The sequence below is a fragment of the Mastomys coucha genome, unplaced genomic scaffold (genome assembly GCF_008632895.1).
Source record: "Mastomys coucha isolate ucsf_1 unplaced genomic scaffold, UCSF_Mcou_1 pScaffold21, whole genome shotgun sequence".
Classification (NCBI taxonomy): domain Eukaryota; kingdom Metazoa; phylum Chordata; class Mammalia; order Rodentia; family Muridae; genus Mastomys; species Mastomys coucha.
Window position 1 is genome coordinate 62,287,399 of NW_022196904.1, and position 17,244 is coordinate 62,304,642.

General features: G+C 40.4%; 1 protein-coding gene across 5 annotated transcripts in view; it reads right to left on the reverse strand.

Moving 5' to 3' along the window:
- Positions 1–17,244, reverse strand: part of Mctp2 (multiple C2 and transmembrane domain containing 2) — a 236,585-nt gene that overhangs the window by 103,318 nt on the left and 116,023 nt on the right. For all 5 annotated transcript variants that reach the window (XM_031386980.1, XM_031386978.1, XM_031386979.1 and 2 more), the window contains 2 exons: positions 5,301–5,403; positions 3,284–3,386 (listed from right to left, as the gene is read on the reverse strand). In XM_031386980.1, coding sequence (XP_031242840.1) covers positions 3,284–3,386; positions 5,301–5,403 — 206 coding nt within the window. The remainder of the gene's footprint in view (positions 1–3,283; positions 3,387–5,300; positions 5,404–17,244) is intronic.

Genomic DNA, 17,244 nt, shown 5'->3' on the forward strand with positions numbered 1-17,244 from the left:
CATTCTATTAGGAAATAAATTAATTTGAAAAGGTCAATTTGTTGCAGGTAGACCACCTGATGTCAAGAAGACACAGATTTACCCTAGGATTTGGTCATTTTCCTAATCTGTCAGTCAAGGAATTAGAAGTTAATGTGAGTCAGCTGTATGGAACAGCAGCAGCAGAGCCTGCCACTCAGTGCCCAGGGTCCCCAGAACAACTAAGAGGATTATAGCCCAGTCAGGCTCTTATGCAAGTAGAGTCTGCTAATCTGGGGCTTTCTTCCGATTGTATCACAGGCTATTTATATTTAAAGAAATAAACAATGTGTCTTGCAAGTTTAATGTCAACTCAATACAAACTTGAGTCATTTGTGAAGAGGAACCTCATTTGAGATAGTACCCAAGCAGACTGATTCTTGATTAATAATTGATGTGGGAGGGGCCAAGTCATTGGAGCAATCCCATCCTGGGGCTGGTAGTCCTGGGTACTCTAAGAAAGCAGGTTGAGTAAACCATGTAAGGGGGAAACCAGTAAGCAGCATCCTTTTGGTAGCTTCTGCTCTAGTTCCTGTCTCCAGGCTCCTATTTGAGTTTCTGCCCCCATTTTCCTTAGCAATGAACCAAAGTGTGGAACTGTAGAATGAAATAAACATACACAACCCCTTTCCCATCAAGTTGCTTTTGGTCATGGTCATGGTGTTTTATCATAGCTATAGAAACCCTAACTATGACATGATGTAAACCTGCAGCTCCCCATCCCTCACTGAAAGTTCAAATCTTTTATAGACCTTGGCTCTTGGCTTACAGGGTCCTGCAAGGTATGCCTCTGTCCTTCCCTGACTGTGGGTCACTCACTATTCTGTAGGTCACTGTGTCTGTCCCCTCTATTCTACTGACACTGTCTTCCTAGCTGTCTCTGGATGTTGCCAGGCAAAATTCTTCCTCTGAGCCTTTAAACATAATTGTCTCCTGCATCTAAAGTTCCCAAATACATTGACTGCCCTGTCATCTCCTGGACTTGCTGGTTGAATGTTCCCTTTCCTTTGCACCCCTCGCCACACAGCCTTGGAGAACTTACCTCCATTTCCCTATATTCTCAAGGGCCCTGTGTTGTGTTTTTATGGTGTAACATTGTATATTGATTTTACTTTCGTTTTCTTTCTGTACCCTTCCATCATATAAAACATGGAACAAGCTACAAGGAAAGGGGAAGTGTCCTGAGGTCAGCATTAAAGCACTGCTAGCTACAATTGCCAGCCACACAAAGAAACTTCATCAGTGTTTGTCAAACAAATCAGTGAACAAGAGAATCTGAGACAGCTTGTTCCTATCATGTAAAATTCAACTGTGGAGTTTCATTTTTGCTTAAAGGAGGAATTAAGTAAGATGTGTCTTTCACTAATTTTCTCGTTCGGGAGAGACATTTTGAAAAAGACAGTCCGTTAGTTTAGTCAACTGTTGTGCCCACCAGGTGTCCATGCACATTTCAGGGTCTTTGTAAATGTCTAGGGACTTCATTGGTTTTCATAACAGCAGCGACAAACAAGTGTCACTTTCACCCAGAGAAGCCAGGAATTTGCTGGGTATCCCAAAATGCACAGGAAAGCCCATTTAGCAAACAAGCATCCTAACTCCAAATGTCAATAGCCTTCAGATTTGGTCATCCTGATGTAGCTTGATGTCCTGTCTTAGATCTCCTGAGGAGAGATTGAAGGAGAGACAAAGAGACAGAGGTCTTGCTGGACAGAAGTGAGTTAGCAAAGCCAGTGTACAAACGTTTTATGAACAAAGAAAAAGGATCAAGTGTTTCTAAGCTCTCCAAGTGTATTCACAGGTGAAGAAATAAAATATATTTCCAATTTATCCATTAAAAAGAATAAAGGGGGAGAGGGAGGAAAGGAGAGAGTAAATAGGGAAAGACAGAAGGAGAGAGAAGAAGAGACAGGGAGGAGTGAGGCAGAGAGGAGAGAGAGAGAGTGAGAGAGAGAGAGAGAGAGAGAGAGAAGAAGAAGAAGAAGAAGAAGAAGAAGAAGAAGAAGAAGAAGAAGAAGAAGAAGAAGAAGAAGAAGAAAGAGTATGTGCACATACATGCACACTGAATTGTAAGGGGTGGTTTGGCTTTGTATAAACTCTCTTTAGACTTCTTTTAAAGTGTGTCCCATATTCCTGCTACATGTATTCTTCCAGGAATATCTGACAAAGTTGTAATAAAAGAGGGGAGAATTCCCAAATTGCCCTCTCCTCTCCATGAGCACTGCTGTCTGCCACGTAAGGCTCAGAGCATTTGGCGGGGGCCGGCTGCAGCAGCCAGCAGCTGCTGCATGCGTTTTCTTGGAGGAGCATCAGGGATATGAGAACTTGGGGAGAAATTAACCAAGCGATCAAAAGCAGACGAAAAGATATTAAGAGGTACAGTGTTCCCCTCCCTGTAAACATTGTGTAAGCAAGATGAAGCTTGTGGTTAGATCACAGAGTGCACAACTCACAAAAATGTACAAATGGCTTTGGAAAAGAAAAACAACTATGAGGGAAGAAATTAATTTTCATATTTTGTTGAAGCCATAATGACTGTATACTGATTGTAAAAACTGAAATGCTTGCCTCTATCCAGTTCACTGGACACATATCAATGTCCAATCAACAGGAAAAATGTAGATACTAAATAATAAATAAATAAAAGGGCAGTTTGCTGGCCCCCTCTCCCCCTTCACTCCTGTACGCACTCTAGGTTGCTTTTTCTACAGCCTTTTATAACTATTTTACTCATTCTGGTTTTCATCTTTGCTGACCCTTCCTAGATTATTGAAACACTTTTGATGTTCCAAGGGACATCTTTTATTTTCTTCCACAAAATATTTTAACATTTCAATTGTTTAAAGCAGACATAACAGAGAGAACTTTAGGGGAAATGGTCTTTAGGAGAACTGAGGACAAATGCACACTAATCAACAATGAATCTTTAACAAAATAGGCCCAGAATAAATAAAAAAGAAATCCATGAGGATTCCTCATTAATCTGTAGAAAATCTAACCACTGAGTTGGATTCCTTGAAGTCAGACCAAAAGTGCCAGTCTGAGGTAGAATGATGTCTGAGAGTGTATTGAAAGATTGGCTAAAATGTCTGGTTGATTGAATAAATATTAAACCAATGCACAAAAAGCTATGTCTCCTTATATCTAAAATATGAAGATAAAGAATAAATAGTACTTTCCATAGTAGCTCCAAGACTGACAAAGACAAAGTGAGTCTAGGCTATAGAAACTCTGACTTACAAATTGTTGATTAATGCAGAAGACTTACAGACAGCAAGGGGATAGCGACTTTTCCAAGAAAATCCGGGGCCTTGTCTCCATCCTCATCAAACACTGTCACTTCCAAGACATCATGGATATCTTTAATAGGGCTGAAAGTGAAGAGATCAGGTATTATACACAAAAACACACGAGTGACGTTCGCTCCAGGAAGATCTGAAAACACTTGCACTAATTAAGTCTGTGTGTCCTCAGAGTATAAAACTATCATTTAATTAAACTCCAAAAATTAAATCAAACTGACTGTATTCCCAGACCATCCATCATGGAAGATTCAGACGTGCACATGATGAAAGAAGTTAACTTTCTTACTGTGGCATTTTCTATACATGTGTGCACTTGAGGGTGATACTGTTAAAGAAGGAGGATGTAAGAAAGAAAAAAAAAGGCAGACAGACAGAAAAAAGAAAGAGAGAGAGAGATGGGAATACAGACAGAAAGAAAGAAAGAAAGAAAGAAAGAAAGAAAGAAAGAAAGAAAGAAAGAAAGAAAAAGAAAGAAAGGAAGGAAGGAAGAAAGAAAGAAAGAAGGAAAGAAAGAAAGAAGGAAAGAAGGAAGGAAGGAAGGAAGGAAGGAAGGAAGGAAGGAAGGAAGGAAGGCAAACAAAGAAGGGTTGGGAATTTAGCTCAGTGGTAGAGTACTTGCTAAGCAAGTGCAAGGTCCTGGGTTTATTCCTCAGCTCTGGGGAAAAGGAAGGAAGGAAGGAAGGAATTGAGAAGAAAGAAAGAAAAGAGAAGAGAGAAATCACAGGAGAAAGGAACAGGATTGCAAAGTCACTCGAATGAAAAAAAAAAAAAACAAAAGAAAATTCACCTTTAAAAATTAATGAAGAATAGAATATGAGAGGCTATAGAGATAGCTCAGTGCTCTCGCAGAGGACCAGGTTCAGTTGCCCAACTGCTGATAACTCCAATTCTAGAAGACTTCAAACCCTTTTCTGGCTTCTGTGGTCTTTTGAATGCAAATGTGCTACACATAAGCCAGCATAGGTGTATATGCATACAAAAATAAATCATCAGCAAATAAATATTTTTAAAAATTTTTTAAGAAGATGTGGCAAAATTCATTATTAGCTGAAGTATGCTGAAAGTATCCATTTTAATTGAAACATAAAGTACCAAAAAAACCCATCTATAGCTTTAAAAACACTTTTTAAAATTTTGAACAGAATCCAACCACTATGGACAATAAAAGATAGAGCCACGGCTATTATCAAAATCCATTGTATCTGGCAGATGGCTGATGGGTCTTCAGCTGATCCACTTCCCTTAGACCTCTGTGGGATCTCCTGTGAATACCACCATTTACCCTGGAGGCAAAGCTGACTCTTTCACTCACAAGCACAGAGTAAGAGGTCAGTTTCGTGGGGGTGATGTAACATCAACTCACCCAGATCTAATAGAGGCCTCCCCGTCACAGTCACACAACTTGAAATCTAAGGCAAACTAGGAAACTATATAGCCAGCTTCCTAAAAGCCCAAGTTTGATGAAGCACACAGGGCAGTCTGAAGGAGCCAACCACTCTGATAGAAGCAGAGAAAGAAGCCTTTGGGGGTCTTTAAGGATTTGCAGATAGTCTGTATTTTCCAAAAAGACTGGCAGAATACAAACCTTCATGCATTTAAGATAGTATCATAACATGTAAGTGCTTCGAATTTAAGACAGGACTCCATTTGTAACTTTTCTTAACCCAGAAATAGATTAGTCTGGACGTCTAGAAACTTCCATCTATCAGCAGATTAATTTAGTCACTAAAAGATCTACTTTATAAATGTCTCCTAACAGTCCCTTACAGTTCCAAATGGTCTCTTCTATTATTAAGCCATACTATAAAATGAAAGGATAAAAGGTTTTTGGAAGAAAATAAAACAATAAAATTCGCTCTTTGCACATAAAACTGGGTAGAAAGTTCCCCTCAAGAGCCCCCAGCCTGCCCCATACACATCAGAGATAATTGCTCTCTAAGTTAAAGCTGCTCCAAGGATCCCAGGGCATGACATACTTACAATGTAAAAACTTTGTTCCACTCAGGATTGAGGTTTTTGTAAATGGTATGTGTCTGAAGTCGGTCATTGCCCAGCTCCAATAGGCAGAAAGGATCACTCTTCCCTGGAAAAAGAACATAGACAACCATCAAAGACAAACATATCACCAAAGGGACACAGCAAATGGAGCAAAAGCTCTGTGCTTTCACAATGAAACTATGAAAAGGAGGAGAAACAGGGATGGGAAATGGCTCTCCCAGTAGGCTTGCTGGATCCACATTTGAGAATTCAGGAAGGTAGGAAAGCCTGCGAACGTTCAGCCTTTAACTTATCGAGGGATCCATACTGATGAGCAAGATGAATTGTCGCTCTGAAGCCCAATGATCACAACTCTCACAGAAGGAAGCACCAGGTCTTCGTGTAGAAGAGTCCTCACTTCCTTGTTTGTCTTTAAAATGAATTCAATAGCAATATAAAATTACCCAATTAAAAACAGAGGAAAAACTTTAAAAGACATACAAAGCACCATGCATGTAAAAACTTATTCAGTATTACCAATCTTCAGGAACATGTTAATCAAAGCCACAGTGATATATGATCTAGCCCTAGTTACAATGCCTATTATCAAACAGGCAACAATAGGGCTGGGGATGTATTCAGTGGGAGAGCACCTACCACATGTAAGGTTGTGTTTGATATCTACTACTTCAAGAAAACAGAAACAAAGATGAGAATAACAAAAGACCAGAAATATCTGAGGAAAAGGAAGTCTTAGATACTGTTAGTGGGACGATCAGTTGGTAAAGGCACTATGGAAAATCATGGTTGCTTTAACAGTTATACATAGGTATTTCATCTGATAGAATTCCACTTTCATGTATATATCCAAGGGAAACTGTTTCAGCCTCTGGAGTAATGTGTCCACCACAGCATTCCTTACAATAGCCAAAGATGAAGACAATATAGGTGTCCATCACCTGACAAGCATAGGAAGCAAATGGGAGGAACATACAGATGAAAGAATAATACCCAGGCATAAAGAGGACTCAATCATAAAGAAGATTAAATCATGTAATTTGCAGTTACACAGATGAGACTGTAGGGTAATATGTTATCTAATTCACAGGAAAATAGATAGTGCAAGGTTTCACTCATATGCAGTACAGACAGAATCAAGAAGTAGCGTTGGAGCTGGAGAGCTGGCTCATCAGTACGAGTATTAGCTACTCTTACAAAGGACTCTACTTCAATTCCCAGCACCCATATGGCACCTTACAACCATTTCCAGTTCCAGAATATCTGATACCACCTTCTGGCCTACACTGGTACCAGGCAAGCAGGTGGTGCAAAGGCATGCTTGAAGGAAAACACACACACACACACACACGTATATGTATATATATATATATATGTATAAAATCTCAAAACACCAGGCATAGGCATAGTGATAGAGTGGTTACAAGATGCTAGAAAAGGAAAGTGGAATGGCAGATGGAGAGATTTGTGCACAAGTACAAGTTAAGGTTGGAACAGAGGGATGAATGCTAGTGTTCCCTGTGTCATATGGCAACTACAGCTAATAAAACTATATAAAATCTCTTTAAAGAGCTAGACAAAAGGATTTCCATATACATAGACACACACAGATAAAAACATTGACTTCCATGAGCCTGTGAGAGGACATACAAATACATTTATATATGTGTGTGTGTGTGTGTGTGTGTGTGTGTGTATGTATATATATATATATATATATACATATATATGTATATATAAAAATGCTCTTCTGAACTAAACCTCTGCCCTAAGAGGGTATGACCTGCATTTTCATAGGAGAATATGTATGCTAATGTCTGTGATGCTATGATACATATAAAATACTATTTAGTAAGTAAATACAGAGCTTATTTTTCACTTAGAATTTTCACCCCACAGGGTTGGAAGGCGGGAGGACTTGAGTTCTAACCTCATGACTCACAAAAACATGGACAAAATGGGATGCAGAGGCAAGAGAAGCCCAGGAAGGCTCTGGACCAGCTGGCCTGATAAATCGTGACAAAAACACACACAGAGACACGTAGTGGCACACACAACAAACACAGAGACACATACACAACACATCAGACACACACAGACTCACACACACAATACACACACAGATAGACACATCACACAGTCACACAGGGACACAGACACTACATACACACAGACACACACAGATACACACCACACAACACACACACAGATAGACACATCACACAGTCACACAGGGACACAGACACTACATACACACAGACACACACAGATACACACCACACACAGAGGGATACACAGTCACACGGGGACACACAACACAGAGACACAGACACACACAACACACAGTCACACAGAGACACCCCACACACACACAGAAACACAGACACACAATACACAATCACACAGACACACAATGACACACACAACACATAGTCACTTAGAGACACACAATGCACACAGACACACACAATACAGTCACACAGGGACATACCACACACACAAGCACACAAAAAATACACAGTCACACAGGGACACACAACATGGAGACACACAGACATAGGTACAACACCCAGTCACACAGAGACAAACACAGACACTCACAACACATAGACACACACAGAGTCTAAAACAACGTGGAAGGTGACAACTGACACCTGACACTGTCTTATGACCTTCATATACCAGTTTGGCATGTGGGTGTTTGTACTTGTACATAGATACATCCTGCAGAAACAGGTACATGCATGTATGCACACACACAAAATTATCTCACTTCTTCTCACGTCTCAACTTTTCTTTTCTCACCCCACCTCCCTCTATTTTCCAAAAGCATATGCATAAGAAGCAAAGACACTTCCAATCCAAAATCGGCTTGACAGTCTCTAAGTAAAATCCTATTACCTTCCACTGGGCCTGGCAGGAATGCTTAGGATTTAATTTGTCAGGAAAAGAAAGAATGACTACAGAGTGTCCACATTACATTGGCAGGGCATGTGCGTCTTAAATATAGATGTTCATCTAGCAAGTAGGCAGGGCCCGCCCCAAAGCATGCTCAGGCCTCCTAATGTCTTGGCCAACCCTTTGCTGAACTTACATCTACTTCTCTTAAGGACTTCAGTATTCATACAGAGTTTAACTTGTCTCAGATCCTGTACATGATTAAGATTCAAACTTAAAAAAAAAAAAAAAAAAAAAAAAAAAAAAAAAAAAAAAAAAAGGAAGGAAGGATAAAATGTAGAGGCATGGGTCTGGATTAATAGAAAACAGACGACCACCCATTGCACTGACTCATGGCCTGGATACTCAGGAGCATAGAAGATGCTTTTGAAAGCCAATTCCATAATCCCATTGCTCTTACACCAATGGAGCCATGGATATAAATGGAAGCACAAGGAAGCTCAGCTGTGAAGGACCTGTCTCCCCTCCATAGAAATCTAATAAAATAGTAACATAGTCCTCTGACTTCTGAAAAATATGTAGAGAATCAGGCTAAAAAAATATGTACACTATCAACCAAAAGCCCACAAGCAATAGATGATTAGATTGTGATAACATTGTCAACCACTGCACACATGGAATAGATGAATTTTCCCCCAGAGAAAAGGCTGGATTTCTCTCTGCTTCCCCAGGATTTTAGCCCAGAGAAACCATCCTTGTCCCTAAACCATGACTGTGTCTGTTTCTGCTATCAATTCCGACTTTTAGAACTCTGTGAATGAATGTGGCTTCAACCTGTTCTCTAAGCATATGGTGCAAGGCATCTCAAAGACAGAAACTGTAGGCAAAACGGCAAGGATGTAGAAATCCACCAGCATACATCCTGCCAACTTCTGGTCAGGTTCCCCTGGCAAAGTCTTCTAAAGAAGACGTGCAAGAGGAACCTGTCGTGGCAGAAAGGAGGGCTCCATCCTCAGCACGGACTATGAGCAAGACACGAGCCCTGGCTGCAATGCTCAGGAGCAGCCATACACCCCCTCCCCAGCCTGAGCTGGAACAGCCACTAGCTACTTAACCGTTTGTCAGACTATTAGTACGTGTCAGCACTGCTCCTCTAGAGACAGCAGCATGACATGCCATCAGCACTGGCTCTGGGGAAAGCACCTGACACTTTTAATGAAAGCCCTGGGGTTGGTACACAGCAGGGCAGAGACACTGCAGTCCTGCCGAGGCACAGGTGGGCTCGAGCTGTGCCCAGCTCTCCTGAGCAGGCCTGTGCCTAGTTGTCCTAGCTAATGAGGAGCACGCTCCTCTCCAGAACCCAGAAACTTCAGTTATGTGTCTCTGAGGAACCTACTGCACCAACTCTCTGAAGATAATTCAGTCAAAGCTCATTAAAATGCTGCATTTATTAATATTACCATATAAACAGGCAGAGCGAAGAAGAAACAAAGACATGACCGTTGCTTATTGAGTAATTTGTGGACAATCTGGAGATTAGTTTCTTTCTCTTACAAGGTTTCAGAGAGTCAAATTCACCAATATTTAAATGATGAATATTTGTATTGGAGACAACATTTTGTCAGAAAATTTGACCATCCAAACACTTTGCAATGATACTAAAAGAATAATGACAGGCCAACTGGAATTTGGAAATTCTTGAGAGCATTTTTTAACACTCTATTTTACTATCAATTTTTAGACTACATCTGGAATAAGCAGATGCCTATCATCATGACACAGGACTTCAGTGGCTCAGGTTCCTGATGAGGTACCACTCAATAGCTCTTACTTTAAATTAAAATCTCACTTACATTCCTTAAACAGCAAGTAACAATTTTGCATTTTGATAAGTCTACCTTTATTTGGATGTAGCCAATGGCATATATTGGTATTTTGGAAGTGATATCAGTCATTTGAAAGCTATTTCCTGAACTTCCACTCTATTTCTAACACTGACCAAGACACAGATACACAAAGCTCACCCAAGCCTCTACCTGCAAGGGCGCTCCCCAGAGGAATGGACTTTGTAGGAGAAATAAATGGATCCTTCCTGAGGAGTTGTGGACAAATTCATCAGGAAGGTGTTGTGTACACACACATACAGATGGCCTACACTACCTGATGAGTCTAATAAGCATGAATCATATGATATGCAATTATTCCTATGATAGCTTTACCTGTTTCAATAGACATAGCCCTGACACCATTACATACCATCCCTCCTGTTCAGATATTGGTAAGGTAGAGATTAGTTATTTAATGCATACGGGAGAATGTACATGCATAGTTTTACAAATTTACACATTTTTTACAAGGGGGTATATGAGTATTCTTAGATCCAAGGGTTGAAGGAGTCCTGGAATTCACTGTCTACATGCTTGGAGAAACAACTGTGAACAGGCATACAATGGCAACCAGGACATGTACAGTCTGGCTTAAATGTCAAGACTAATAATCCTCATGGGATTTATTTTATCCATCCAGCATCCTGAGCACCCACATATGGATGGCTCAAAACAATTGGCAAAGCTAGAAGAGAGGACTCTGGAAATTGATAACTGCTGAGTCAAGGTGTAAGGCACTGTGAGAGCTGGGAGAGGCGGGCAGGGAACACAGACACTTCAGACTGCATTTCTAGAAACTGTTTTCCTGCTTCATTTCCCTTAGTTTGTAAACCTTACTATCAAATACTGAAACAAATTTTAATTGCCCTTTCTGAAAATTTCTAGTGTCCAACAATTGCCCCCTGGAATTTGTCCTGATTTACCTTCTATTCATCAACTCTCCCATTCTGGGCCTCCTTCAAACACAAACTGTTCATTGGACCCCTCCTCCAATCTCCAGGGAGGCCTCCAAACTCCTATAGCCATTAGTTTAGGTTTTATAATGCCTCCTATATACCTGCTCATTGATTGGACAGACATTTTTGGCACCCACAGTGTGAAATCTCCAGTACCAACACCTCCAAGGAAAACAATGATCTCCAACCTTTCTGGGCTTTTCACATATATCATGCATTTCCAAATAGATCTCAGACCCTTTCAGGACAAAGTATGGCTTCCTCAGCACTACGCAGACAAAGGCTGCTTTGCTTTGCTCTATCTAGAACACACCAAGGCCACGCTGGTACTGTGGGTACAGCAAAAGGCAAGAAGGACTTTATTTCTTTGAAAAGTTGTTCAGTTAAGTTTCGGAGAGTTTAGTATTCCAACACACACCTAGAATAACTAAGGCCTGTGACAGAAGCCATTTTTCCTTTTAATCTCATTGCATGCTACCCAAGTTCCAAAACATACCAGCATCCTCTGCACTTCCCTTACATTTCTCTATGTCCACCCCTCTGCCCCTCGAAGGAGCCTTGCTCCTCACAGCTGCCAGAATACAACTTCGTAAGTTCCTATCTGGTTCATATTACACCATTCCTCTCCCTTAATTTTCCAATTTTCTTCCTCGGACTTCCAGGTGATCCAGGAGGCTCTCCCCTGCAAAGTTCCCCTACAGGATCTACTTTCTGGTCTCACTTGATTTCTTCCACCCTAGATGAACCTCCACAGGCTTGGAGCAGAAATGCCCAACCCTTGTTTCTGCTGCTTGCCAGGTCCTTTTTTGCTCTACCCCTCATTTTAACACATCACCTCTACAGGGCACTCTTCAGTTGACAGCACTCTACTCGGGTGCTCTTCAGTGAGGTTCAGCACTGACCTCAGCAGCCCAATGATAAGCCAACCGCTGTTGCTGAGGGCGGGAACCTGTTTCTATCCCCACTATATCCTCAGGACATCACAGATGCTCACACAGAAGTACCCTCTAAAATAAATTAGGATGCACTGTGACCCTTGCCTCTAATACCTGAGTGACTTACACTACCTCATCGGATGCCACCACACAAGCAGTATCGCTGGCACTTGTGGCACCATTAAGTTACAACTGGTAAATCTTCTACATCCTCCCAAACTTTATTTCAACTGGAGTCCACATTCCTTGGCAGACAGTTAAAATGGACAGGCTGCCAAAGGCAGATTTATATAGTTTTTTTTTTTTTAATGTGTTTTTCAAAAGTCCTCGATTTGGGCTCAGCTGTCCAGAAGGACCTCATGAAAATTAAAAGCATTCAATCACTACCACAGATCTTCTAGAAATTCCAACTATACTCGTCCCCCTGAAAATAGAGTATCCTTAAGAGGAAAAGTATTGCTATGGATACAGCTCCCAGAGACAAACAATGAAAATAAACCATAAAATGGGCACGTTGGTTAAAATTCCCAGTGAACAATAACTAGAGATGTGCTCTTCAGATACAAGTGGATTTAAAAAAAAACATAAACATAACAAAATAAAAACTGTACTGTTATGATTTATAAAAATGCTTCAAAAGTCAGTATTACAACATATGACTGGAAGATTTCTACTCTGTTCTGTGAGGCTTCAATGTGGTGTTTTAGTCAACAGTTTTCTAGGAAGAAAAGTGTTTTTACATATAATAAAAATTTGGTCAACCAAGAAATGTGGTTTTTATAGATAAAATGATTATCCCAGATTATCAAAGTGAGAAATGTAGGTGTCTGACAGCTTAGTACAAGAACTTCCTTACTCTGAAACTTTTTTCCATTTTTACCTGATAATAGAAACAGAAGTAATAAAAAAAAAGCATCCTAGAAGGGTAATGTCCATTTCTAAAAGTGATTGAAAAGCTAAAAGTGATTAGAACACTTAATAATTCCAAGATTACCTAAAATTAAGGAAGGGTGTAAACAATAGATTAAGAAGTCAGAGTTTGACATTTTCCATAGTCAGCTACACACTAATAAAAATAAATGTAATAAAAGATGGGGAAAATCATTAATTGAATATAAAATACATAGCAAGCATGTTCATTTAAGTTTTAATTGAACCCTAAAAATACTCATGAGAATGTGAAGATTCACAGCAGACCCAACACCAGTAAGTGTTCAACCAATTAACACCTGGTATTCTTTCTTTCTATATCCCAATCCATAAGAAAAAAAGGGGGCTTATTTAGGAGCAGTAACCACAAAAATCAAGAGGAAAAAAAAAATCACATGCATTGACTGTCATTATCAATAACTATCTCAGTGAATTGTGTAGGCTTGCCCAGGCAGGTGGCTTAGGCCAGTGGAAGCCTTCATGCATTGCCTAATGGACAGTGTCTTAAAGTAATGGGAGCATACCCTATCGTGTTGGATGTGCCAAGAGCTCCTCCTAATGGCATAGCCAAGGAAACAGCAAACTGGGTGCCCCTCCCTGATTCAGCAGGCTCCTTCCTGAGACAAATGACACCCCTCAGTCCATACATCTGGAATTCTGCAGTGGAGAAGAAGTGGGGCACATAAAGAAGACCCTGAAGATCCTAAGTTCCTAGGAGAGGCATTGGGTGGTCAAGTGTTAAACGTCACCACATTGCTAACATGCTGAGTGTGCTCTACTTGAGTAGAACTTCAAAAACCTGTGGGGAAGGCAAACTGTGTTCCCGGGAAAGCAGAGGTGGCATGGAATTAAATACACTTCTGAATCCTAGAACTGCATCAGGTCATGACACTGGTCCTAACCCGCTTAGTCATCAAATAAGGCTATCTCATAACAACTTGCTTTTCTTGCTCAAAGACATGTTGTCCTTCACATTTCTCTGACAGATACACTTGGAGATTATTTAATTTGGCAGATATAGTTGGGAACCTTTTGTGGCCCGTGGCTGGTTTTTATGACCGAATATGTTCAAATCTCTCAAGAATAAAGTAAAATTCTCTGTGAGGTTGCTGAAGGGCAAGTAGATGCCAACACTGGGTAAAAATAGTAATTCCAAGTCTGAGCCCTTCATTGCCTCCTGTAAACCCCTAGAAGTACATCTCAGCACAAAGCCAGGAGTGTATAGCAGAAGGGGAGCAAGCACAGCACAGTGAGGTCCACACTGTATCATCCAGCTATGCGGCATTGTTCCATTCTCCTCTAGGTACAGAATGATTGTTCTTACAAAGAAAAGCCTCCACATTTCTTCCTTCTCTATCTTAGAATCATGATTCATGGGCCAACCCAGTACCATTCACAAGGTTGGAGTACTAAGAATAAGGCATAGGGAGATAAAAATCATCTCATCTAGAGGACATTTTTAAACAAGGAGAATAATTAAACTCATGAAGGGAATGTTTAATTAACAGAAAGGGGTAGATGTGTATGAGAGAGGAGTCAGGACTAGATGTTGAATCTATGCCTGTGTGTTATGGAAAGGCTACGCATGATGATTTCTAAACTGATCTGTTGAATTGCTCCTCAGGTTACACCACTCCACAATCATACTGAGCCATGTGGGTTGAGTATGCAAGACTACTCACTCTCTATTCTCCACCTCTGACCTCTCTCAAATGTAGGAGAAATAGGTTTTTTTTAATTAATCATTTTATTTGTTTACATTTCAAATGACATCCCCCTTTCCAGTTACCCCTCCACAAACCTCCCCATCCTATTCCTCCTCTCCCCCTTCCCCTTTGCCTCTATGAGGGTGCTCCTCCACCCATTCACCCACTCCGAACTCAACACTCTAGCATTCCCCTACTCTGGGCATCAAGCCTCCCTCCCCTTCCACTGACGTCAGACAAGGTCATCCTCTGCTACATATGTATCTGGAGTCCTGGCTCCCTCCCTATGCACTCTTTGGTTGATAGATTAGTCCCTGGGAGCTCTGGGTAGTGCAGTTAGCTGATAATTGTTCTGGCCCAAAAATTATTCATTCCTCAAATGCCTTTCTATTAAGACACTGAATACTTTATTAACTTTGCATAGTCTATGAGATGAATTTTGCATGATTCCTTAACTTTTTCTAGCATTTGGTATGCCCCATACAGGTGAGAACATACAGCACCAGTCTCGGATGGGGCTTCCACTATAGCTAGAGAACAGGGTCCTCCATTATTTCAGCTTCGTCCAAGAAAAAAGGTGGTGGGGGCAGGGGGCCCTCTCTGCCACTCTCTTTTAAGTCATTAGTTTATGGATTTATATTTTTCTTCTCTAAAAAGCTGAGTAAGCTATGTTTGTCTGGTCAAAACATAACACACAGCTCTGTTCACCTGGAGTCAAAAATGCAGTACATTGTTTCATGAGTCAAGGCTAAGGAAGTAAGGACATCAGACTGCATAGCCCAATGCTTTAAAGCATGAGGCTTCCCTAGGCTCATAGAATTTGTGACAGGAACTTATAAACATATCCAACAGGTTCCTTATCTAAATAACTACTTATAGTCCAGAGGTAATGTTAGCACGGACCTCAAGGGGTTAAAAACAGCTTTTACCAATTTTTAAGGGAAGGGATCTAAGACAGACTACAGGCTCACTGTTTTAACACGGGGTCTCTCTGTGTAACCCAGGCTGGCCTCGAATTTGCTATAATTCTCTTCTCAGTCTCCTGAGGATGGACCTGTTTAGGTACGTTCCATCATGCACATGCATGTATTTGGCTTTCAAATATACATGTATTTAAATCTTTTCTCTCTGATACATGGTGTCCTGTAAGCCATGCTTGCCTTGAACTATCTGTGTAGTCGAGAGCAGCATGAAGCTTCTCATCCTCCAGCCCTCCCCTGCCCGGTGCTGGGATTACTGGCTTGCAACTCCACAGCTGGTTTATGCAGTGCTGAAGCCTGAGCCCAGAGCTTCATGCAAATTAGGCCCTGAGCTACATCCCCAGCTGTCATCACTTATGTACAAAGAAAGTTCAACAACTCAAAAAGAAAGAAATAAAAGCCAAGATACATGGACATTTAAATTTATTCATAATGAATAACATTAACCACTCTCTCTGTTAGTAGTTTATAAACGAATGCACTAATAGGACTAGCAGGATAGCTCAGTGGGTGAAAGAGCTTGCTGCTCCAACCTGATAATCCAAGTTTTTCCCCCAGAATCCACATAGTGAAAGGAAAGAATTGACTGCTAACAATTGTGCTCTGAACACAACACAGCAAGCATGTACCAGTGCTCTTTCTCGCTTGTGAGCAACCATGCAAACATTACACTCCCGCTACACACACATAGACTGATGAAGAACTTAAAATTGCCTCAAGAACGCAGTAATATAAAAGTAAATATATGTCAGAGTCCCCATGCCTTTAGGTGATATTGATGAGATGCTGATAATATACACATAGTAACTGATACCTTCTGTGACATCTGAGAACCTATCCACTGATTTAGCTCTTTATATAAGAAAATGCATATATGTTTAATCCCAATATTCTAAAAACTATTTTAATTTGCTACAACTATATAATCATTAATAACAAATCATGAGTATTTTAAATTAATGGCAAGAAATTTGAATGGCTCATATTTCCATTATTACTCACAAAGAGAGGAGTGATGTTAAAATCAAAGAACTGCCTACAGATTTTGCCAGGTTTCTCTGCCTCTTCCCTAGTACAGGGGTCCCTCGTCACTGCAAACACAGAAACAGGGAATTCTGTAAACTTTCTCAGCTTCTGCTTCATACAGATTTCTGAATCAAGGGAAACAAATTCAGACTGCCAGGTCTCCTGATTACATAGCATTACTTTTAAGTAATAAGCAATTATTAAGATAGATGGACGGACAGACAGACAGAAAAACGTAGGAAGGAAAGAAAGGACCCTTTCACCCTGATTAAAATGAACAGAATCATTCTTCCAACAATATTACTAGCATACAGAATTAATATGCTTAGTTTTTAAATATTGTATTAATTCTCTGAAAATATCATATTATATATATATATATATTGATCATATTCATCATCCCAATTTTGACTACATCCACCTTCTTGACCTCGACCTTTACCTCCCTACTTACTCCATCTTTGAATCCTCTCTTCTCTGCATTGAGTCTAGTTTGTGTTGCCCAAATAGTATTGGTAGTGAGGCCTGTCTTGGAATATGGTATTCCTACCAGTGGTCAAATCATTTTAAAAAATCTCTTTCTCTCTCTCTCTCTCTCTTTCTCTCTCTCTC